At 65.3% G+C, this 24,674-nt stretch overlaps 1 protein-coding gene across 5 annotated transcripts in view; it reads right to left on the bottom strand.

Annotated features, from left to right (window-relative positions):
- LOC117641179 (mitogen-activated protein kinase-binding protein 1) overlaps positions 1-24,674 on the bottom strand; it is a 64,154-nt gene that overhangs the window by 10,497 nt on the left and 28,983 nt on the right. For 2 of the 5 annotated variants that reach the window (XM_034378323.1, XM_034378322.1), the window contains exons 1-8: positions 23,605-23,685; positions 1,704-1,795; positions 1,370-1,598; positions 1,065-1,280; positions 790-972; positions 525-685; positions 305-440; positions 20-217 (exon numbers count right to left, since the gene is read on the bottom strand). In XM_034378323.1, the coding sequence (XP_034234214.1) occupies positions 20-217; positions 305-440; positions 525-685; positions 790-972; positions 1,065-1,280; positions 1,370-1,598; positions 1,704-1,795; positions 23,605-23,685 (1,296 nt within the window). Of the gene's footprint in view, positions 1-19; positions 218-304; positions 441-524; positions 686-789; positions 973-1,064; positions 1,281-1,369; positions 1,599-1,703; positions 1,796-7,685; positions 8,047-19,821; positions 20,063-23,604; positions 23,726-24,674 lie in introns of those variants that run through there. The other 3 variants (XM_034378320.1, XM_034378319.1, XM_034378321.1) reach the window with 3 other exon arrangements.

Consider the following 24,674-nt stretch of genomic DNA (forward strand, 5'->3'; position numbering starts at 1 on the left):
GAGGCAAAGAAATACTTACATTACTGTAAATGTTGCGCCGATATGTTGGATCCTGGGTTGTGTCAATGTTGGGGTCCAAATTCCAGACACGAATTGTGTCATCACTAGAACATGTGACAAAGGAGCCAGGAGGCATACCTTCATCAACTCCCACTGGATACATTTCAACTCCCCAAATGCATGCAGAATGGTATAAGAAGGAATGAGATTTTCCAACCTACAGAAAATAACAGCAGTGTTTGTCAAGTAGCCTTTCAAATTTTATTCTATAAAATAAAAACCTTTAAGACAAAGCTTAACTTACTCTTTTTATGTCCCTGACATCCCATACATAAAGACTATGGTCATTATAAACACAAGTGAGTTTATGGTTTTGACTGTCATATGCTAGAGCAATAGCATCAGGGTATTTGGCATTATTAGGATGTGAGGCCATGTGACTGAAAATTGGCACAAAATTAAAAACATTTTTTTTTACACAAAAAGTATTAAAGGAACATACAACTGTAAATTTTTTGGCATACCTGATATTAAGACCTTGGGCCACATCTACACCTAAGTAGTGAGTACGAGGAAGAGTGGTTATAAATTGTAAAGTTAAAGGGCTGAAGCATCGTACTATGCCATCTGCACATCCAATGAAGATATGGTGTTCTCCTACAGACATGCAATTGGCACTAGTTGTCTAAAAGTAACAAAACAAAAACAAACAAACAAAAGGCATTACATCACAAATCACCCATAATTATGACTCAGACAGAAAATGATAGTATTGAAAACAGCACTCACTCTAAGCTCCACCCATTTGTCAAGAAGTCTTCTGTTGTTAAATTCACAGAGAAGCCCAGACTTTGTAATGGCATATGTAGAGTCGCCTGACTCTCCCCTGCCACAGGCTACATCACAGAAATAATTGTTTCGCTGCTCTCCTAAAATGGCTGACCGGCCCATAAGTGGAACAGGTTCTTTGTACTGAAATGAAAAATTAAGGAAACAACTACAGTGTCTGCAAACATTTGTAATATAATGGTCAACTTTATATGGAACTCAACAAAGTAACTCACCTTCGCAGCTCTGGAATACTCCAAATACCAGAACTTAACATGACGGTTTCCGACGGTGACAAAGTAATTGCCATTCTCAGCGAAAGACACAGCCTTCACTTTGCTGGACACTTTGTTGGACGCAACCTTAATGTTTGCTCTCCAATCCCAGACATTGACTATCATGTCATGTTGGGAACCTACGGAGACCACATATTTGTGGCTGGGGGAAAACGCCTGTCAAGAGACACAAAATGATTGAAGGCATTAAAGTCAAAACGGGAGCATCAGACTGAACGTGGGTTGGACGGTGACTCTGTACTTACGACGCAGTTGATGCCGTACTTGTGGCCGGGGAACTCGGCGACCTGCTGCGCGCCCTGGCCGTGCAGGTCGTTGAGGTCCCACACGCGCACGCTGGGCGAGTGGCCGCACTCCCCGGTGGCGAGGTAGCGCCCGTCCGCGCTGAACGCCACGCACGTGATGGTCTTGCGCGGCGCGTTCAGCACGTGGCACTGCCGGTTCTTGCGGGGGTTGAACAGCACCACGGTGCATCTGCGGACACAACGCGAGCATTGAGCATTCGTCAGTCACCACCAGCCAGGATGACGTCACGACGGAGGGACAGACGAGCGGCGGTCGGTGCGGTCGGACACTCACCCTGCGGGGTAGGCGATCAGCTCCGAGTTGGGGTCGCAGTCCAGAGCCGCATTGCTGGAGACGGTCAGGCCGAGCACGCGCTCCAACTTGACCTGCGCAGACAGAAGAGGAGATAAAGGTAAAACGGAGCGGCCCGTTTCTGGCGTTTCTGGCAGTGCAGCGGCGCTAGGCTCCGCGGCTCCGCGCACTCCGTGGCGCCGCCCTGCGCCGCCCCACCGCGAGGCGCTCGCCGTCAGGGAAAAGGGGGGAGGGGGCGGACCATATACGGAGGCCCACCAGATGTTGTTGTGTTGCACAATGGGTCCGGCGGGCAGGGCAGGGCAGGGCAGGGGCAGGCAGACCCAGACCCAGGACTCCCGTCCCAGTCCCAGTCCCGGCCAGGGTAAGGCAGGGCAGGGTCCGAGCCCGGGCAAAGAGGAACGCGGACAGCGCGGAGCGGAACGCCCGAGGGTAGGCAGGCGGGCTGCTTGCGCGCACGGCTGTGATGCGGTGCTGCCTACCCGCCGCCTCGCAGGCGCTCCAGGCGCTCCAGGCGGTCGAGACGACGCAGCCCTCCAGCTCGGCTCGCCCTGCCCTGGAGGCGGCCCTGCCCGGCTCGCGCCCCGCCACGCTGCCGCCGTAATTTCAAGGCTCCCATTCCTCGCGGGACCGCGGAGGGCCGTCCGGAAGGGCTGGGCCTCGGTCGGGCCGGGCCGGGCGACGTGCCGTGCATCACAACGAGCACCGCCTCGCCGCGGCCGCCACGCAGCAGATTGATTCCGAGAGTCGCCCTGTCTCTCTCGCACTCATGGTGGGTCCCGTATGGGTGCGGGAGAGACAGCGCGGCGAAAACGACCCTCGGAAGCAGTCTGCAGGCCGGGCGCGGCGCTCAACGGGACTCGAACCCGCGGGCAGGAGTCCGTCCGCAGGGTGGCGACCACGCGGACGGGGGTCACTCCGGCGCTCCCCACAACGCACCGGCGACGCGGCCGCGCTGCAGCGCCGGTGGCTGCGGAAGTGACTCACTAAACGGCGGCCGCGGCCGGAACGGCAACAACAGTGAGTGGCAGTGGGAAGGAACCGGAAACGAACCGCCCCCGCAGCGCACGCAGCGCACGCCCATTTCCGATAAAAGTGACCAGAAACCTTTGCGCGCGTCTCGCGCCGTGCCGCGCAGCCAGCCGGACAGGCAGGCAGGCAGGCAGGCAGGCGGCCAGCCAGGTCGCTTTCAGCGCGCGGCCCACGCGCCGTCCCATGACGACTTGCACTCAGATATCACGGAGCGGAATGGCACCGACTTGGCTCCGCCACACCCAGCACCTGCGAGCCCACCGCGCCGCCCCGCGCCGCGTCGCGCAGCAATTAGTCGCCATGGAAACGACGCGCGGCGCGTCCTGCGACTCAATGAACCGACACGACGCGAGCCCATCGAGAAAAACAAACAAAACAAAGACAAAACGGAATGACGCGATTCGGCGCGGGCCGCTTGCACCGCCGCGGCCGCCCTCCGGCCTCTGCCCCCGGGAGGACGCCGCCGTCAAGGAGATGGACGGGGAAGTCCGGCACAGCTCCCGTGACCGTCGTTGTCGCTGTCACTGGAAATCGAATTGGCGGGGCTCTTGGGAAGGGAGGCAGGGCGAGGGTGGCGCCCACGCCGTCGAACGCCCCGACACTCCGACAGCCGTCACGGCCGTCACGGGGAGCTTCGTCGAAGCAGACGGCCGCGGCCACACCGAGCCGTAAAAAAACGGAACGAACCCACTGACGCCGCGCTGCCGCGCTTATGAAGACATTAGAGCACCCAGGCCCCGAGGAGAAAGAGGGGGGAGGCGATTGGCGGCGATGCGACGCTCGATTGACGGACGCCGTGCCGCAATATCGGCCGCAAATCCCGGCCATCCTGGCCCGGCTAATCTGCAGTGCCGCTGTCGTTGAGGAAAATGATTCATTGTCCTCTAAAAGCAGAAGATAGCGCGCTAGACCGTCCGCCCGCCCGGTCCGCCCATGCGACAGGAGACGCGGCGGCGGTTCGAATCGGCCACGCCGCGCCGTGCCGCGCCGTGCCGCGCCACCCACGCACCGCGAGGCGTCGCAACGCGCGGACACCTAGCAGTGAAGGGAAATGGCCTGCGAGCTGCGAGGCACGGAGCATTCCTCGGCATTTATGAGGCGAGAACGAGTGAGAAGAAAACACTCTCTCGGCACGGCGCAGCCTAGCGCAGCCAAGCCAGCCCACCTGCAGCACGGCGCGCGGGGCGTCTTCCATCGCTCCGTCTCTCTCGCGCTCACAGGGAGTCTCGTGAAGGTGCGAGAGAGACTGCTGCAGCACACAGCGCCGACAGTGCGAACGCGTAAACTGCGACACCGCGGCCGAACGGGGATCGACGCGTGTTTCCAGGGCAGAAAGCAGTGGGCGCAGACTCAATCCGAACGTTGCCTCACCGTCTTCCGTCTCTCTCGCGCCCCAACGGCCAGCCGGCCAGACCGGCGCGAGCGAGAGAGACGGGGCGACGGTAAAGGCTGCCCGCCCGGCTGGCCTGGCTGGCCTGGCGCATTTTCCCGCCCAGGCGGCGTGACATGGCGCAAGGCGGCGCACGGCGCGGCCCGAGGCGCTTCAGCACACCGAGTGCGTCGAGGGCGAGCCGAGCCAAGACGAGCCGAGGGCCATATAAGCGAAACACACGTGCGGCGGCGCGCAGCCCAAGGCGCAGCCCGCCGGAAGGAAGGGCGTATCTACGCCGCGGAAACACGCGTTACATGCATTTCGGGACGGCCGGCCGGCCTGCCAGGCCAGCAGCCGAGAGCACGTGCAAACCATTTTGAACACGCATGCAGTCCCCTGGCACGTTTTGGACGTAGCACAGTGGGCCAGAAGGCCGGTGGAGGCGGTCACAATCCCGGACGCGTTTTGAGCCCCAGACCCAGAGTCGCTGAATGGGACTCGAACCGAACGTGTGACCCCACCAACGGATTGCTCTCCGAACGAGGAATCCAATGGTGGGGCCACACGTTCGATTCGCGTCCTGCTTAGTGACTCTGGCGCCCAAAACGCGTCTGGAGTTTTGACCACCCGCGCCGGTCTTCCGGCCCACACTGCGCGTAGTAGTCCCATTTCGTTGCAACTTTGTCGAGTGCACGCGCGAGGCGTTCAACATCGCCGCGACAGTGGAAAACCAGTCCGTCACCGCGAATCACGGCAAGTGAGGCAAGCGAAGAGTGAAAGGGCGAAAGGGCCCGCGGCTCCTCTGCAATATTCATGACAGGGAATGTGGGGCGCCTCCTGGAGCGGAAGGCCGCGGACAGCGAGCGCAGTGCAGTGCAGTGCACACAGGGAAGGTGCTCGACACTGCACCGCACTGCCCGGCGCGTTGACCACGTGACCACGGCGCCATGGCGATGCGCGATGGCCAGATACGACTCGGCAGCCTGTTTTTACTTTTTCCGCTCCTCCTGTCAGCGCCGGCACAAATCATCCGCTCTAGCATGGCAGCGTGGCTCGGCCCGGCTCGGCTCGGCCGCCGATAAGGCTATCGGGTCCGCCATCAAGGATCCAGGATCCCCGAGAGTGAGCGGTACCGGCCCGCCGGGCTGACGGAACCCGAACAGTCGTGTGCTTTCGTCACACTGTCTCTCTCGCACTCCTGGTGCACACCGTATGGGTGCGAGAGAGACAGCGATTGCGTTGGGCCGCTTCTCTCAGGATCGCCATGGAAATTCACGCTGGAGGCGAGGTTCCAGCACCTAGGACCGCGAGGTAGCGACTCACCTGCAGTGACCTGCAGCACACTCCAGCAAACGGAGCTCGCGCTCGTCAGGCCAGCCACGCGCCTCGCATGCGCCAGCCCCCCAGCACGGCCTGCAGACTCATTCCCAGAGTCGCTCTGTCTCTCTCGCACCTATGGACGGTGCCCACGAGAGCGAGAGAGACAGAGCGGCGAAAACGACTCTCGGAATGAGTCTGCAGGCAGGCCACCCGGCCCACGGCCATCGCCGGCCGCCATTTGCGATTCCGCCTCCGATTCCCAGCAGTCGTTCGACTCGCTGGCGCGCTAGCGCTGGCTCGTTAGTAACCCGACGCCGCCGTGGCGTCGTGGGTTCGAATCCCCGCGAACCTCTCCGTTTTTAACAACGACGACGCGCTTTCTTCCGGCATGCGTGTGGGGCGGGGCGGGGCGGGGCAGGCGCCATGTAGGGACAGGCCCGGGCCAGCCGGCACGTTCATCAACGCCACCGAGAGCGTCAGCCAGGCGCCGCCAGGCGCCGCCAGGTACCGCCAGGCATCGGCCGCAGCAGCAGCACCGCCTGACCGACATACCGACGTCTCGCTTACCGTCCGACGCAGAATGCACGTCACTCGAGAGGCGGCCCGCACGCAGCAGCGTGTTGCACAGCGACTGCCAAAAGGCACTTCAATTCGGCTTCACAGTGGGCCAGAAGAGCGGTGGAGGCGGCCAAAACTCTAGACGTGTTTTGAGCTCCACAGTCGCTAAAGAGCTATCGAACCGAACGTGTGATCCCACCAATGGATTGCTCTTCCGAACGAGGAATCCATTGGTGGGGTCGGTCACACGTTCGGTTCGAGTCCCATTTGCTGACTGGAGCTCAAAATGCGTCCGGGACTTTGACCGCCTCCACCGGACCCGTCTTGTGGCCCGCTTTGCGGCGAAGGGGAGGCTGTCCTCTCTGGTAACAACACTCCACGCCCAAGAAGTCGACAAGTGCATCAATACGGGAGCACCGTCGGGGCCCCTTACGAGTGTTGTGACGCCTTCTGAACACACAGGCCGCGCTCGTCAGTTAACTGATAAGCAAACCCGAGCGAAACACCTGCGGCAAGCCAGGGCAGCGGCACAGCCGGGCACAGCAAAAACGAGGCCTTTTCTTGAGAGGGTGTCCAGCGTCCGCCAAAGACACTCCACTCGCGCAGTCCGCACAGTCCGAGCGCCGCGTATTTGGTCTCGAGTTCATTAGCAAGTTCCGCCGCGGTGCCGCGGTACGCAGAATGTACGCAGCGCGGCATGCGGGGCGCTGCGGCCACGGGGGCGACCCGGCCAGGATGGTGACGTCACGTACACACACACACAGCGCACCACACACATACCACAACGCGTTTGCTGTCTTTCCTTACCGCACACTACGGCAGGGGCGGGGCTTGGCGTTATTATTTATTGAGAGCGCCGACACACACACACACACTGACGCGCAGTCGGCCAATCAGAAGACTTGAGATATCAATCAAAACACAGTGCGGCACACAGCAGGCGCTGCTGCCTGCCCGCCCGGCCCGCTGGGATAATGAGTCTGTACATGCACTCGCACGGGTGCAGGTGCGCGAAGCGCGGCAGCGCGCAAAGCGTCATCCGCCACCCTGTTTTCCCGCGCAAAACGCGCGCGTCGGCCGACCCCGCCCCGCCCCGCCCCGCCCCGCCCCGCCCCGCCCCGCCCCGCCCTGCATGCTGCTGGGGGCCCGGCGGCCACCGCCTCGCCATCCCACACGCAACCGATACATTCCGCCGCCGCCAAACATGGCTCGCTCCAATTTCCAGACCCCATCAGGCGGCACCATTTCGAATTTCCCGCGTTGTGTGCGGGTACGGCGGGCCGGTGGGGGCCGACGAGGTGGGATACACTATTAACGGGCCGATTGATTGGTAACGCGCCACTTAGTCGGTCGCGGCCCGGTGCCCGGTCGGTGCCCGGTCCCCGCAGAGCTCTGTCCGGCCGGCCTGGCGAGCCACCGGCCAGAGGCAGACAGGCAGACGCCCCCGGACTCCTGCAACAGGAGAACCAGTGCACCGCCTTGGCGGCTCGGCGGCGCGGCTGGCGCGGTGCGTGCCGACGGTGCCGACGCACGGCAGCGGCAATTAACAAGGCAAAACGGCGGCAAAACGCACGCGCCGGGAAGCAGCGCGGGGTGCGCGGTACGCTGTACAGTGCGCCGTAGTACACGACAGTCTCGGGGAGAAAGGGGCTGGCTGCGCTGGGCTGCGCTCACTCACTCACCTCGTAGGCCGGCGTCTCCCTGTCCCTGCAGGGGGACCTGGTTCCGCTCAGCATGCCCATGGCGGCGTCACGTTGTCACATCGTCACTCATGGCGCTCGTCGGCACAGCCAGGCAGGGCCACCTACGAATACGCACGTCAGCCTCTGTCTCGCACTCGGGGCGGGCGACGCAAGGCTGGATGCATGGATGGCTGGATGGCTGGCGTGGATGGATCACACACACTCACTCACGCACACGTCAGTGTCGCGGCGCAGAGCCGACCTCAGGCTATCCCTACTAAACTTCTAAGCGGATCTGGTGGCGCGGCGGGCAGGCTGCGGTGGGCCCCGGGACCACGCCGCAACACGTCACGGTGCGCACGTAGCACGTAGTCGTCCGTCGTATAGTCCAGCTGCTGCCGCTGGCTGCTGCGCAGGGAGACTGGACCTCCTCACCTTCGCCGCGAGCACCAAGGTCACGAGGATTCACACCTCCTCCGCGGGCCGCGCCCCGCGCCCCGCGCCCCGCCCCACCGCGGCGTTCGTTTCGTATTCCGCCGCTGACGGTACCCATGAGTACAGGAGGCGCGGCGAGCACAAAAAAGAAGACACCGAGCAGCACCGCGTTTAGCGCGCCGCGCCGCGCCGTGCAACGCTGTGCAGCTGATGCAAGTGGGCACGGCGACGACGGCCACCGCCAGCACGGCGCGCACCGAGGCGCGCGCACGGCCTGGCCGCGGGGCAAGGCCGTTCGCCGCGCCTCCGAAACTCAATGGACTCGAAGAAGCGCCTCGGGCCGATAGCATCTCGCGGTGCGCGTTGCCCCGCGTTGCCCGGCGTTGCCCAAGCGGCTCGGCGCGCGTCCAGCCCAGCCGATGACGGCCGAGGCGAAGGAGGGCGTGTCGAAGGAGGAGGGCACGGCGCCGGCGCCAAGGCCGCGCGCCGGTACCGCACGGCACTCGCTCTCAAAGACGCTGTTTGCTGGGCACGCCTGACTCCTCGATCCAGTGCCACAGCAGCCACAGTGTGCCCGCGGCGACGGGGCACTTCCTGGTGTATTCACCAGTTTTTTTTTGTTCCGCCTAAAGAGCGCGCCACTTCGCCTCCACCGTGCCCGTGCCCCGCCCCGCGGCGCCGCGTGTCCCCGCGGCCTAACGAGCAAGCAAACGTCAAAACAGTGACACGGGGCGGGGCGGCGCAGCGGGAGAGCGACAGGGCGAGAGACAGACAGACAGAGAGAGAGAGAGAGAGAGAGACGGGACTAACGGGCTGGCCGCTTGCATATGCATCGCGGCATCACGGCAGCGCGCTGCAGGCAGAGCAGGCTGCAGCGGGCGGACGTCACATGCACTGCGACTCAATAAGGAGCAGCCGGCTGCCCGCTCGAAAAACGACAACAGAAATCATCGCGTGGCGGGAACAGCCCCGCCGCCCCGCCCACACGGTCAGCCGGCAGCCTGGCCACGGCCGAAACGCACGGACGGAGAATAGACGGACACAACCGAAGGGCGGCCACACTAAATTATCGCCCGCTTTTTGTCCTCAGCGCATGCATAATTCAAACGCGAGCTAACGAATGTGTGAAACCGCGCGTCCGTCAACCACGCGCACGAAATGCCCCGCGAACGGAGCGCGTGTTCGTGACGGCCGGGAGCGCGCGGTGGCAGATCAAGGAGAGCACCGCGGCCTGCCGTCGGCGTGCCGTCGGCCACCACATGGCACTGGTGCGAGAGAGACAGAGCGACGAAAGCTCCATTCGGAAGCGTTCGGTTCGGCCGCCATTCATTCTGCATGCGTCCGACCGCGGTCGCGTGCTGGCCGCTCAAGCCGCCTCAAGTCTCTATTTTCACCAAATGGCGTGAGCAGCGGAACGAGTCGATACCGGCCGGCAGGGCGGACAGGGACGGCCAAAGGGTGAAGCGAAAGAGCGGGCCCTGGCGGCGACCGCACCGCGCACCGCGCACCGCAGCGCGACCTTGAGCCATATCCCTGCCCACTGGGTACTGGGCGTACTGGGTCGCCCGCCACGCCGCGGTCCGTGGTCCGGGGTGCGCGTGGGCGGGCCAGTGGCGGGGCAGTGGCGGCCTGGAGCCTCCGGAATGTCCGTCCTCCGGCCGACGCGGCCGCGTCCGCGGCGACACAAACAAGACGCCGCGTCTCACTCGCACCGCCGGCCCGCCCGCAAGCCTTCTCTTCCCTGTCTCTCGTGGCGCCCCTCGCACGCGGGCCTGCTGGCTGACCGGCCTCGCCGCGACCTCGCCACGCCACGCCACACGGACGCCTGACATTTCTTCTCCAGGAAAATGCAAAGCGGAACGTCACCGCGGCCGCCACGGGAATCGCTCATCTTTACGGATTCGTTTCCATGTCGGGGGCGTGGCAAGGCGTGGCGTGGCAAGGCGTGGCGAGGCAACGCGACGCCAGCCGCGAGGCCGCGCATTTCAATTCATCAAACTGTTTTTCTTCTTTCCTCGGCCGCGCCAGTCCGCCCCGCCGTGCAGCGCGCGGCAGGGCGACGAGGAACCGCGGCCAGAAAGACCCCCGCCTGCCCGCCCCGCGCGCAGCCGAGCCGCGAGTCGCGTAGGCCCGGCGCGGCGCGCACGAGTGCGTCGTCTCGTCGGCGTGGCCGCGGCGACCTCGCGGACACCGGACGCCAGGGTGGACGTGGACGCCGGCGCCGCGGCGCTCGGCCAAGCGGTACCGCGGTACCCGCGGCCGGCACCTGATACCCGCACCGCGCACCGCTCCCGATATCGGTACTCTGTAACGGGGCCCGGCCGACCGAGCCCTGCCCTGCCCTGCCCTGCCGCGGCGCGCTCGCTACATACCCTGCCAGGCACCGCGGCCAAGACCAAAACACCAACGCCCCGCGCCCGCACGCGCGTGCAAGTCACCAGGCAGGCCAACGACAAGCACCGCGCGCGAACGCCGCGACGCCATCCAGACGAGGATAAAATCGGAATCCCAATTGGAAAACACATCGACCTGCCGTAACGCTTGTAACTCCGGCGGTTTACGAGATGGAGCCCCATCCTGGCGGTCCGGGGGGGGGGGGGGGGGGGTATGCCGCGTTACGGTTGGACAAAGGCCGCGAGCCGCGATCGAGACGACGCGTGTTTATTCGCGACTGGGATGGCGCGGGCAAATGGCGCGGGCAAATCGCGCGCCACACGCGCGGACGCACGCACACAGTGTGCCGCACACGCGTGGGCGCCGGCCGCCCGCTCCCGTGCAGGCCGTGACACACACGCGTCGCCGCCAGCCCAGCAGACTCATTCCGAGAGTCGTTTTCGTCGCTCAGTCTCCCTCGCACTCATGGGGCGTCCCGTATGAGTGCGATAAGGACAGAGCGATGAGAACGACTCTCGGAATCAGTCTGCAGCCCAGCCAGCCCAGCCCTGCCCAGGCCGACGAGAAAAAGAGGGATCGTTTTGGGGCGCGGCGGGGGGCATTACTTTGCCACCACCGGCCCGACAGCCCAGACAGCGCAACGAGACGCCAGATTTACGGCAACTCACACACACACACACACACACACACACACACACACACACACACACACACACACACACACACACACACACACGGCGGGCAGGATGTCCCGGGGCGAGTGTAGTGGCGGCGAACGGGCGAACGGCGGACGGGGGCAGCGGCCCGACCGCCACGCCGCCACCGCGTTCCGCACCAACTAGTGGGCCGGCCCCTTCTTGCAGCCGGTCCGACTCGGTCGCAGGGATTCGCGCTCGCTCGCCGCGCCGGCGTGACGCAGCCGCAGCCGCCCAGCCCAGCGCCGTGGAGGCGTCCGCCAAGGCGCCGGGGACACCTGCGCGACACCTGCGTCGCCGCCGTCGTCGTGGGGACGAGCCACGGACGCGTCACAGACGCGCCGCGCGCATTTCGGCCCGGCCGGCGCGCGCTCGCGCCTCGTCGATTAACAACAAACTGCAGTTACATTTGCATTCAACAGGATGGGCCCGCCGCGCCCGCCGCCTCCCAGCCTTTATATGCAGCGGCCGCCGCGTGGCGGGGAGGGGGGGGGGCATCACAATAACAGCGGCGCGTGCGGGGGATGGGATCCTCGGCACCCAGCCATCGGCCCGCGCCGCGCCGCGCCACTGCGAGCCACTGCCAAGATGTATGTCAACAAATGTCCAGCACCCGCCGCCCTGCCAAACGCCCTGCCGTGCCCTGCCCGGGTCACCCGGTTAGCGCGGCCCACGGCCTGCCGCGCCCAGCCTTTCTAGTGGGCTAGGCCCGCCCGGTCCGCCTGACCGCCGCGGAGGCAGCCCAGTGCAGTGCCGCGGCGCCGTCTCCAGAGAGTTCCAGACAGGGCGGCGCCCGGACAGTGCGGCGCACAGTGGGCCAGCAGTCCGGCGCAGGCGGCCAAAACTCTGGACGTGATTTGAGCTCACGAGTCGCTAAACAGGACTCGAACCAAGCTTGTGACCCCACCAATGGATTGCTCTCCGAACGAGGAATCCATTGGTGGGGGTCACACGTTCGGTTCGAGTCCCATTCAGCGACTCTGGAGCTCAAAACGCGCCTAGAGTTTTGTCCGCCTCCACCGGTCTTCTGGCTCACTGTGCAGCGCCCTGCCCAGACGGTGCGCTTGGACGCGGCCCAGGGCCCAGGCCCTCTCGCCCCAAAAGCAGAGCAAAAAAACCCAAACGAGGCAAAACCCCGGCCGGCACGTCGGCGGCACGTCAGCTTTACGTCACGAGGCTCGCGTTTTCGGCAGACGGCGCGCTGGCCGGCCCCGCCCCCGCCCGCCTTGGAAGCAGCAGAAAGAGGAAGCGTTCTTATTACTCGGTTTAGCCAAATTAACGGGGCGTCACGCACACGCACGGCACTACTCCCTGCGTCATTCAGCCGGCCCAGCTTCCATAACGCGGCGACTAGCCGGGCGGGCCGCATCCGCAGGTTTACAAACACGAAAGAAACACGAGAAGATGAGTTCCGTGTTCCAACAAAACCAAGTTCCTCCGATCCATAACGCGCTTTGCAGTTCTCTCCACTGGGAAGCTGCGCCAGTTGAACTTCCAGCACGGCGTCGTGCAGTGCACATGGGCGCCGTGTGTGCCCTGCTTGTTGTCCTTCCAGAGACCTCAAGGGACACCGCCCCGCCCCGCCCGGGTCAACAGCACGGAGCGCGCGCATCGCGACGCAGCCCTGCGCGTCGGACGACTCCATTGAGGCCCTGCCGCCGACGCCGTCGTCCTGGTCCCGCTACTCCGCCGTGGTCCATTGGCCGTGCCCAATCATGCCGGGCGCGGCGTTCGCGGCGTTCTCGGCGTCGGCGCGGTGACCGTCCTCCGCCGACGCGCGGCGCGCGGCCCGGACCACCGCGGACTGCGGGGCCCCACCCGACCCGTCATTATCTCAATCCCCAATCGGAGAGCAAGGATCCTCGCGCGTCGCCTCAGTCATCAACGCCGAAATCCATCACATTGTCCTGCCGCCCCGAGCGGCCCCAAGCCTGCCCAAGCCTTCCCGGGCGAGTCGGTCTGTCTGCCTGTCCGCCCGTCCGTCCGTCCGCCCCTCCAGATGGTGACCCCTGCCTGCCCTTGTTCTTTCGCACCGACCGACGCCATTATCGGCGCTTTACGATTTGCGTGACGGTGCGAGCCGAGCCGAGTGGGACCGAGTCCGGCCGAGCCGGACACAGCCGGACCGAGCCGAGCCGAGACATGTTTACGACGGCGCGGTCCGGTGCAGGCTGCAGTGCAGTGCAGGCGTGTCGCCCTCACCGGTCGCTCATGCCGGAGTGCCGCCCGCCAGGGCGTCGCACCGATACCGTAACCTACACGTCCTTCCGACAGGCCGTAACTCTCCCTTTCGACGCACGTAAAAAGTCGTTAACCCCCGCGGCCCTCCCGGCCCTCCCGGCCCGCCGATTCAATCTCGCAAAGGTCGCCACGGGGGGCGTGCCCGGCGTGCCTCGGCGTGCCGCGCGTGTCCCGGGCGACATTTGGCGCCGCGCTCAAATTCCGAACTGGCGGTCTCGTCGCCCTGTCTCGCTCGCACTCACGGGGCGTGCCGTACAGGAGTGTGAGGGAGACTGATCGGAACGGCCGCTCTGCCCGCGCGAGGCCAGGCAGGCCAGGCCGGCGGCGTCGCTGCGTCCCGCCTCGCCGCGCGATCCGTCATCCGACAATGAGAGGTACGGCACTGCCACGGCACTGCCAAGGCACCGCGGCACCGCGTCGCTAAGTGGCTCGTTGGGCGTCACTTAGCCGGCGCCATGCGCCATGCTCGCCTGGGAACAGGGAACCGCGGGCAACCCGCGCCGACGACGACGCCGACGGCCACCAAACGGCACACGGGGCCATTCAATGAAACCAGCCGCTTTCTCCCATAGACCACACTGACGATGGCGGCGGCTGCGTCCCGCACCGTCCCGGACTCGGACCCACGTCCACGGCGCCAATGACGACCAACGCTATTGCGGCGGACACAGCAGAGTCCGAGGAGGAGAGTCGTCATGTCGTCTCTGTCGCACTCAAGGGGAGTCCCGGAGGAGCGCGAGAGAGACAGAGCGACGAATTCCGGACTCGCAGCCCCGCGCACGCCAAAGTGGGGCCAAACGTCCGAAAGTGTATACGAGATCGGCGTGTTATCCAGAATCGATAACACCGACCGTTTTCGGACCACAAGACAAGGCGTCGTTTGAATGTTATGAAAAATTTAGTCAAAGCCGGATATCAGCGGAACATAAATTTAAATAAATTTCCCTGAATCGGTCCGATTTTCCTAACCCGCACAACACCCCGCTGGCGAGCAACCGGTGCCGCCCCAGCGAGCGGCAGCGCCGCGGTCCGCTGCACCTGGCTCGGACCGCTTGTGCGGAAAAAGACCGAAAAATTAAACGGCCGCTTGGCGCGCCGCGCCGCGCCGCGCTCGGTGCGGTCGCATTGTCCGCCCGCCAAGGCTGCTGGTAATTGAACGAGCCCGGCGCGAGACTATGTCTAGCTGCCAACCCCGGCATGGCGGGCCGACTCGGAACGGTCGCTGTCTCTCTCGCACACCCGCGGGACGCAGCGCAGGAGCGAGGGAGACAGAGCTCTCTGCTCAGCCTCCGGGACGCGATATTGCGATACGGACAGGTCACGAAGGCGCGGCCCGGCCCGCCCCGCGTAAGCGGTTCGTAAACAGTGCGATCCGTGGCGCTGGCGGCGGCGAGCCAAATCCAGCAAAAGCGCAGCGCCAGCGATTTTCCTGCGCCGCGTCTGTGTGTGTCCGTGTGCATGTTTCCGTGCGGCCGCCGCGTCGCGTCGTGCCGCCTGGCGGCGCCGTGCAGCTGCAGCGGCGCACCGTCGGGGCCGGGCCAGCCCGGCTCGGGCGTCGCCCCACATCCACATCGGACGACAAGCGGGCAAGCCAAGCCACTACACCGAAAGGGAAAGCAAATCGCCGGGAGAGACTATCCACAGAAGGCCGCGCCCGCCAAGGCGGCCGCCGTGCAGCCCGCAGCACGGCAGCGCAGGCAGACACAGACTCCCTACCAGCCCCCGTTTCGGCTGTCGCAAGCGGCAGCACGAGCAGGCGGCAGCGCCGTGTACGCCAAGCTGCAGAGTGGTTCCGCGCAGTGTCACCCTCGTCGGTGTATGTTCCTCGCACCCATGCAGGGTGTGCGGTGCGTGAAAGACAGAGAGGAGAGAAGAATCAGTCCACTGCGCGCGTCCGGCCGCCTGCGGCTGCACTGTCCCGCCGAGCAGGCGTGCGCTGCAGAGCTGCCTACCCCGACTTCCGCGGGCGCTCCTGGCCCTGGCGCTGCCGGGCGCTGCCGGGCGCTGCCCCAGGGAGGGGCGCCTCCCGGGGAGTGTCCCGTCCCGTCGGCGCGGCGCATTGACCCGGCGGCCTGCCCCGCCACTGCCGCTGCGCTACCGTCGTCGTCGCGGTGCTGCACTGCGACGCCCCGCGGCGCCGCCAAGGGCCTCCAAGTCCCCCACGGAGCAGGCCAGGCGGGGCCCCGCGGGGACGACAGCTGACAGCATGACCTACAGCGCGACCTGCAACATCGACTGCAGGCTGCCGCGCGGACTGGCGTGGCGGGCGGCGCCCCTCGGGGCACCACGACAACGGCACCCGCGTCCAGCGGTCCAGCGCGTAGAGCCCGTCAAACGGCAGGCCGAACGGGCCAGACGGGAAAAATCTTATTTTAACGCGTGGCCCGACCGGCCTGACCAAGTATGAAAACGTGTGACCCACGCGACCTGTGCCCTTTTATCATGGGCCAGCTGGGCCAAATCTCCTTTAAGTCGGGTCGGCGCGGCCTGCCGCTAGACCTGCAGACCTGGCAGGCCCATTCTTTCATATTCTGGCCCGTACGGCCTGCGCTGTCAGAAGACGACCTGACCGACCAGCGACCTGGCCGACCTGGGCCAGCAGACCAGCTGCCGTCCCGTAGGTGTCGCAGCGCTGGCCGGCCGGGCGGAGGATCGATACCATCCAGAGGCAGGCCTTTTTATCGGCTTTCTGACTCTCCAAATTCAGGAAACGCGGAAGAAATGTCATTCTGAGACCACGATCCGTCTCTGCAGATATATATTTTCCGTTTTCGTGCCAAAAAAAATTTACCGCTGGCTGGTGTTGAACCTCTGTCACTTTCGACGCGTCAGCGGTACACCGGCGCAGCGTCGGCTGCGTATGAAACGTTTTCGCATGAGGAGACAGCCCGTGCTGGCGGCCCAGGTCGGGCAGGCCACAGCAAAATCACGCCGACCCAGGTGACCAGGAGATTAAAAAGATCGACCTTCGTGGCCAGAGCGGGCCGGCCACACCTGCAAAGTTCGTTTCTTGGGCCGAGATGGTCCGCTCTGGCCAGCCAGGTCGGCCTCTGCATCAGCTAGTTCCTTAGAAGTTGTTTTCCGCCCGTACTCTTGGCTGGCCTGATCGGCCTGCCGTTTGACGGGCTCTACCAGCGCGGCGATGTCGTCAACGGTCCAGCAGTGGCGCAGTGCGGCGCAGTGCCGCTGTACAGTCGGTCTCGACGCTAACGAGTCGCTCCTCGGAATAAATTGCCGCACATTTTCGCCTCCATTCAGCCCGTGCGGCAGTCGGCGCGGCAGTCGTGGCTTCAGTCATGCTCGGCCAGTTTGCGGCGGTGACGACAGTGACGACGCAGCGGACCCAGGCCGTCGCGGCGCTGATGCCGAGCCGCGGCACGACGACGAGGACGAGCACGGCCAGGGCGACCTTTGCCGCGCCCCGGACGCGCACTGCCGCCGTCACCGCCACGGGATGGCGCCCAGACCGGAAGTCCCCGAGCCGGGCTCCTCTGCTAGAGACGGTCCCGACCGCGGCGCGTGGACATCGCGACAGACGGACAGACAGACAGGCTGGCTGCAGGCGATGGAGCAGCAGCGAAAGTCTATTCCTGAGACCTATTCGAGGGCCTATTCGTCGCGTCTCCCCTGCCCTGGCCCAGCGGCCCAGCCCGTCCTGTCCCCCTGTCGAGGAAGCGCGGCGGGCGGCGGCGGCGGGGTCCGCGCCATGGCCCGTTCGACGGGCTCGATGCATCACCGTCACCCGGCGATACACTGCGTTACCCAACCCCGTGACGCAGCACCCCGGGCAGCCCACCGAGAGCCTCGCGGAGCACGGAGTCTAGCACCACGGCGCCGAGCTCGCCGCGGAAGCAGGGCGCGCGATGCGCCTTTCCGCCGCCAACAAAAGCAGCCTGCGCCCGCACTGGAGGGAGGCTGGCCGGCCGGGACCAGAGTGTGGATCGCACCAGCGCACCTCAGCGAGCGACCCGCCGCCTCGTTTCGTGGCGCGGCGTGGCGAGTACGGTGACAGTGTCGGTGTCCGCGGCGCTGACAGGTGGGAATTACGAAAACAAACACGCAATCGAACTGTGTGCGGAATACATTCACGGCCAGGACGACACGGCCGGGCCCCTCGTCCCGTCCCGGTCGGTGCATCGCGACGTACGCGACGTACACGGCCCCGACGCGACGGAAACGAGTCGACATCGACGCGGACCCGAAGGAATGGCTGCCAGCAGGCCTGCAGACCCATTCCGAGAGTCGTTTGCGTCGCTCCGTCTCTCTCGCACTCACGAGGGCGTCCCGTATAGGTGCGAGAGAGATGCAGGGCGACGAAAACGACTCTCGGAATCAGTCTGCTGGTATCGGTCCGGCGCAGCATCACTGCCGACATGTGTGTTGTCGTTGTCGACGCCCCCCTGCCTGCATGCCGATGTTTCAAACGCGCCGCGCCACTGTAGCGGTGCCGCCAGCCGTCGGCGAGGGCGTCGAGTGCCTCGCGTGCGTCGCCAGTCGGCAGGCGGCCTAATCAAGCGCCGATAAACGTCGCGGATCATCCGGCGGCCTCGGCGACGACGGCCTTCGACGCCGAGGCCCTCGACGGCCTGGGTATGGGCCGCTGGGCCGCGCCTGTCGGGGCCTGTCGGGGCCTGGCGGGGCGGGGACCCCCACGGAGCCGATTTGACGCGACGGGTCGAGACGAAGACGGAGACAGCACGCCGTCAGCGTCAGGGCCCGAGTAATTAAGAGCAGTGGCGGCAGCGCGACTCAGGGACGCGCCGACACCTGTCCAGAGTGCACAGCGAAAAAAAAAAAAACACGGGAAAATGAAAAAAGACGACCCTGTCTGACTGACACACTGTCAGTGTGCAATCACGGCGGCCGAGTAAACGAGAAAACAAACTAATCGGTAGACCACCGCGGAGTGAGAGAGAGAGAGGGAGGGGGCGACCCGCGAAACAGCTCCTCAAGGATCCCCCGAAAAAAAAGAGATAATTATAGCCTTTTCAATTTTCGAGGCAATAAGAGGGACGGGCGGGGCACGGCGCCTCAATAACGACAGCGAGAATAGAAGAGACGAAAAAAGCCTTCAGAGAGAAGCAGCGGGAGGACGACGACGGCGAGGACCAGGAGGAGGAGCGGCGCTCCCACTGCGACACGGACACGGCGATGAGGACCGGGCGCGGGAGCGAAGGCTGAGCTAATCCCATTCCGACACGGCGCGCCGAGCGCCGCCACTGCAGCAGAGCCACACCGCCAGAGAGGTGCACTCGACGACCATCTGGCGGCCCTAGTCATTTGGCAGGGCGGGCAGGGGCAGGGCTGGCACGATGGCGCCCAGCCCACCGCCTGGGGCGCGGCCGGCGCGGCCTTCCCCGCACTGCCCTGCCCGCGCTGCCCGGGGCGGGGACCGCGGACCAAGCCGCGGACCGCGGCCGGCACGCTTTCCATCCGCTGATAGCGGCGCGCGGCGCGGCGGGCAGGGCAGGCCACTCGGCTACTCCATGTGTGACCACGCCGCCACGCCGCCACGCGCTGCGCCGCCCCGAGCACCGCGTCGGCCAGCCCGCCAGGTCCGGCGCGTGGGCACCTGTCCGCCGGCCGTCACACAATGGGGCGATAACTTGGGGGTCGTCACGCGAGGACGGACGGACGGGCAGACAGACAAGCAGACCCGAATCCAGACGGCCGGGCGACGCGCGCGTTGCAGCCAATCCCCCCGCGGTTTGCGGTGGCGGCGCCCTCGGACCGTCGACGCCGAGGTCGTGGAGGCCGTGAAGGAGGCCGTGGGGCTGCAGATGCAACATGGCGGCGCGTTTTTTTGCCATCGCCTCCCCGCCCGCCTCACTCCTACACTCATTACTGCACGATCACCGACAAGTCAATTGGCCGCACGACGCACGAGGCTCGGCGCACCCAGGGCGAGCCACGGCCAGCCACGGCAAGGCAGCCAGGGCCGAAGACGGCCGCCCCACCGTAAAACACACATGCTCGGCCGGGCCAAGCGACGCGCACGTGCAACGAACGCTACACGGCCAGCACGCTGTAAAACCGCAAAACACGCCCGCGCCAGCGAAGGAGACCTCGGCCGTCGTAAAAATCGCTTTAGGCTCGGCATTCTACCATTCCACGCAGCCAGCGCAACTTTTCCACACCCGGCTGGACGCGGCCGTGGCAGGTCCACTGCAGCCGAAAGGACTGCATCTCGTTCACCTGCACCGCAGAGCCAGCCAGCCAGCCACACTGTTATCCTCAGCGCCTATCGCCACTCCGATCCACTCGACGGGGGGCCAGAGTGCGACGCAGTGACGCACCCCCGGCGTCGCCGTCAAGGCCGTTACCCAGGTGTGATCCATCCACACATCCATGCATCTCGACTCTAGACGCACCACTCGACGCGCCCACGGCGGGCCTCGACGGGGCCTCGGCGGCCGGAGCGTCTGTCACGGGACCTTTCGGCGGCGAAAGACTGTTTCCGTGAGACGCGGCACGGCACGCTACGCGCCCATCGGCCCCACACGGGGGGAGCAGCACTATCACGATCGCGTCGTCCTGGGCGGACGGACGTCACCGGGACGAGGACGGCGATGACGTCGTCGGGCACACGACGCGAGCGGAGTGCGTTCGGAGGCAAGACCGCCAGGCGGCGCACCAACGGGCGGACGCGGTGTTGGCGCGACGACGGCGCTCGCCAGACTGGCTGCCGCGGCCGCGGCCACTGCGTCGCGGCGAGGCGTGGCGACGGGGGGCGTGGCGGGGCGGGGCGGGGCGGGGCGTAGCGGGGCGGCCCACGGCAGCCACCTAGACCGTACGAGGCAGACGGAACGAAGGAACGGCCAGGACAAAGGCAATTCAAAACTCGCAAAAATCGCGGAGCAAACAAGTCGGGGCAGCAAACAGCAAGGGGAACAGGGAGCAGGGGTCAGGCTGCTATGCCCGTCCCAGTGCTGTGTCGCCGAGACGCCACGGCAGCGCGGCGGGCCGTGGCCACGAAGCGCCCTGCCGCGCGATTCAGGAGAATCGTCTCTGTCGCACTCACGGGGCTCGCCATAAGGGTGCGAGGCAGACGGTGCGACGAACCGCTCTCCTGGGGTCAGCGAGCATGGACGGCCAGAAAGGCCGAAAGGTGAGCGCGAGGCGCGAGCGCAGAACAGATGCGATGCGAGGCGAGGCGAGGCGAGGCGAGGCGTGCGCGCCTCGAGTGTGCATTCTCGAGCCAAAGGACGCCGCGCGTTTCCAGGTCAAGAAGGCCCGCAAGGCCCGCGGGATGCCTGCCGCCTGCAGCGCAGAGTGCACTCACCGCCGCAGCTAGGTCACAATGAAAAATAATTACTTCCAAAAATTTCATGTCATTTCATTGGAAATTAATTTTATTGCGGCGCGAGGAGGGCGTTCGCGGCGTTGGCACGACGACGACGTGGTCGCCGCGACATGGATCTCGGATCTCGGGCGGCCGCGGTCAAGGCGAAGCGCGGGAAACCCGATCGCCCCGGTGATCCTCGCGTCCTGGAGGTCCTGGGCGTCCTGGATCGCACACGACGGGCACCTCAACGACGCCCGGCCGAGGTCGCCCGACAGCACCACCACTCCACTCAATTTTCCCCCCTCCGCTTCCCAGACGTCCTGACCGACGTGCAGGTGAAGTGCACACGGCCGGATATCTCCCCCGGTGCCGGGCGTCGCGATGTCACGGCGTCGCCGCGATGGCTGTGAAGGCCCTGACGTTGACATCGCGTCCCCGGCGGCGGCACCGCCGACTCCTCCACGCCGCGTCCCCGCCGCCGCCGTCGTTCCCGAGTGAAAAAGCCACGAAGAAAGGAAGAAAAATGGACGCCCCGGACGGCTGCTGTCACACACACACACGTACTGGCGGGCAGGCCGGCGACGTTGTCAACAAAGGGCGCAAAAACACACACAGGTCCCCGGGGCCCCGGCCCGTCAGGCCCAGGACTGCCCAGGACGGGGAGGGGCGGGGGGGGGAGAGATAAGGCCGCTACACGTGCTGCAGGCCCCGCACAGGCCCTGCTGGCCCTGCAGGTGCGCGCCGGCGACGGGGCGACAATAAAATAATATCCGGGAGGACATTGGCCGCAGGAAGGACGACGACGACGACGACGACGACGACGACGACGACGACGACGACGGGCGAGGCGCGTCCGCCGGAACGGCGTGCGTCCCTTGTGGCCAGTACTGCCTCCCAACAAACTGCGCTTAAGAGGAACGAGGTATGGATCAAGAAAAGTGATACATAAATAATGTTCTTGGCGGGAAAATGGTCTCAGGGGAGGAGGGGAGAGAAATGCTTTTGGCTGTAAATTGCTCTTGGGGTGAGGGGGAATGCTCTAGGCTGAAAAATGCTATTGAGGGAAAGAAATGGAAAGAAATGCTCTTGGCGGAACGAGCTTTGGGCGGACAGTTGTGGCCAAACAAGGGACGTCGCGTGCGTTGTTGTCCGCAGTCACGCATGCAGGCAGGCAGGCAGGCCGGGCTGCCAAGTCGCTACCAATGCGTGCGTCGCGCGTCGGCGTGGGCCGCGCCTAGGCCAGCCCGGTAGGCCAGGCCGCGTCGCAGCGGATAACGCTCCTGGACGGCCAGCGGACCACCCCGTCAGTCAAGGAGAAAGGGAAAGGCAGAGCAAAGATGCTGTTGCCGCCGCCAACCCGCCTGGTCTAGGGCCTAGTCTATATGGCCTGGTCCAGGGTCTGGTCCAGGGTCTGGTCTAGGGCTTAGTCAAGGGCCAAGTCTAGGGCCTGGTCTAGGGCCTGGTCTGGGGCCTGGTCTGGGGCCTGGTCTAGGGCCTGGTCTGGGGCCTGGTCTAGGGCCTGGTCTGGGGCCTGGTCTGGGGCCCGGTCGCCGCCGTGCCGTGCCTGCGGCGGCTGGCCCTGCACCGAGATTGTTTCGGATTGTTTACACACCGATAAGGACTCGCAGCGCGCCGTGCCGTGCGCCAGGACCGGTGGCGTATCCGGAGACGAGAAAAGTGAGAAAAATAAAAAACGTCGGCACACGAGAACCGCCAAAAACGTAGTCGATCGACAAGAAAGCCATTTCGATGGAAATCGGTGCGCTCGGCTCCGTCCTTCCCTTCGCAGGCCTCGCGCCCCGCCAGTCCCTCCCACGCAGCGCGCTTGGCGCTTGGCCCGGGCCGTGGCAGCATGGTGGCAGGCCGCCGCACCGCGCCGCCTTGCTTTGGCGTTCCAAGAACAAGCACAGCAACACGCAGGCACGGCCGGGCACGGCGCTACACCATTCAAACAAATTGGATTAGACTATTTGGGCAGCGGCGTAGCTGGGCGAGGCGGGGCGGCGCGTTTGACATGCCAGCCGGCCCCCGCGGCTCATACCGGTCGCGCCAGCAGCCGCCTCCCCTCCCCTCCGCCGGCCTTCCTCTCCGCCTCTGCCGACCTTGTGCCGGCTCCTCGATCAGCTGAGTGGGCAGCAGGTGCCGCCATGGGCCCCGTGCCCCCGTGGGGCCAGCAGCCAGCCAGCAGCCAGCCAGCCGCTGCATGCGCACGCCTCGCCGCGCCTTGCCGCGCCCAGCCCAAAGCATCCGTCCTTGTCGCCGAGCAGGATGCACCTGGACCGGACCGGGGGCCGACGACCACGTCTCAGAGCGCAGCGCCTGGGTTCGAGCCCCGACGACGGCCGCCAGAAGAAAACCAACAGCATCCGTCCGATGAAAGCTCTAGAAGGGGGAGAACGACGACGCGTGTCCCTTCGATGACCGCCGCCAAAGTCGACGTTGACGGGCCAAGAGGACGTGGTACCGCCGCTTGGCTGGCGGTAGAACGTTCAAATGGGCCTGGCAGGTACTAAACCACGCCTTCCGGCACACGTTCAAGACGAACGCGCCGTCACGACGCAGAGCCGCGGGTCGGTCGGCGCGGCGGATCGCTTCGCGGCTTCGCGGCTTTGCGGCGCGGCCGCCAGGTGGCGCTGCCGCCCGGCCTGGGCACCGCTGCCACCGCTGCACTGCGAAGGCTCCGCGGCGCACGATGGGCGGCCTACGCGCCGGGCGGACCAGGGCGGACCTGCGAGCTGCGCGCGCTGCGCGATGGGCTGCCTGGCCCGTGTGCGCCGGGCGCAGCGGAGCAGGGCATGCAGCGTGACAGGGACTGCACTCTCGGTCTGGCCCAAAGCTTGTCCCCATACCACCAGGTTCATGTACTCACCCGCTGGCTGATGTGCGTCTCGTCGCCCTTCCCCCGCTTGAGCGAGGGCGCCCGGATCACCCTGCCCGCCGAGGAGTCCATGTCGCCGTCACCTACACGCGCGCCGTAGACGCATGGCCTCCTGCAACACAGAGAAAGAGAACACGTTGAGGCCACCGCACTGGTAAACGCCCGTCTGGTCCTCACAGCGATGATGCTCCACCACCACGGGGCCGCGGGGCAGGTCGGCGAACGCACGCACGCCGATCCCGCACGCGCCGCCACGCCGCGCGGGGAGGAGAGACAGAGAGAGAAAATTAGCATGCTCTCTATCATCATTACCGGCGACCTCATTAACGGAGGGGCGGCGTGCGAAGCCTGGGCAAGCCATGCAGGCAGCGGTGTGAAAAAGCAAACGAGCATCGCGCAGAATGCCGACGCACACACACACACACACGCTCGCGCGGCGAGGCGCAGAGCCCTGCCCGGAGCCCTTTCAAGGCAGCAGCGAACGCGGTACGCAGTAGGATTTCAAGCACGAGCAGTCTTGGTCGGCTTCAGCAAAACGGTGCAATTAGGCATGGCCGGAGAGGAAGGGGCCGAAGGGGGCCCCAGGTTGTTCCAGATTCGAATCCACGCACACGCGCGCACGGACGGACAGACAGACAGACAGACCGGCCGATACAATAAGCAGCCACTTTCGGTAAGCCAGGCCGTCCGCTCTGTTCGTCTGGGTGAGAATGACAGTTGCCCCCCGGGGCCGCGCCGGATAACAAGAGCACGCACGGCCTGCCCGCCGGGTTGGCAGTGGGTTGGCCGCGGGTTGGCAGTGGGTTGGCAGTGGGTTGGCAGTGGGTTGGCCGCGGGTTGGCAGTGGGTTGGCAGTGGGTTGGCAGTGCGTTGGCAGTGGGTTGGCAGTGGGTTGGCCGCGGGTTGGCAGTGGGTTGGCAGCGGGTTGGCCGCGGGTTGGCAGTGGGTTGGCTGGGTTGGCCGCGGGTTGGCAGCAGGTTGGCAGCATTGCTGCTGCGGGATCGCGCGCGAAAGTGAGACCGCGTCCCATCGCGGGGCGGGTGGCACCGGCAGGCCGGCAG

Source organism: Thrips palmi, unplaced genomic scaffold (genome assembly GCF_012932325.1).
Source record: "Thrips palmi isolate BJ-2018 unplaced genomic scaffold, TpBJ-2018v1 HiC_scaffold_15, whole genome shotgun sequence".
Lineage (NCBI taxonomy): Eukaryota > Metazoa > Arthropoda > Insecta > Thysanoptera > Thripidae > Thrips > Thrips palmi.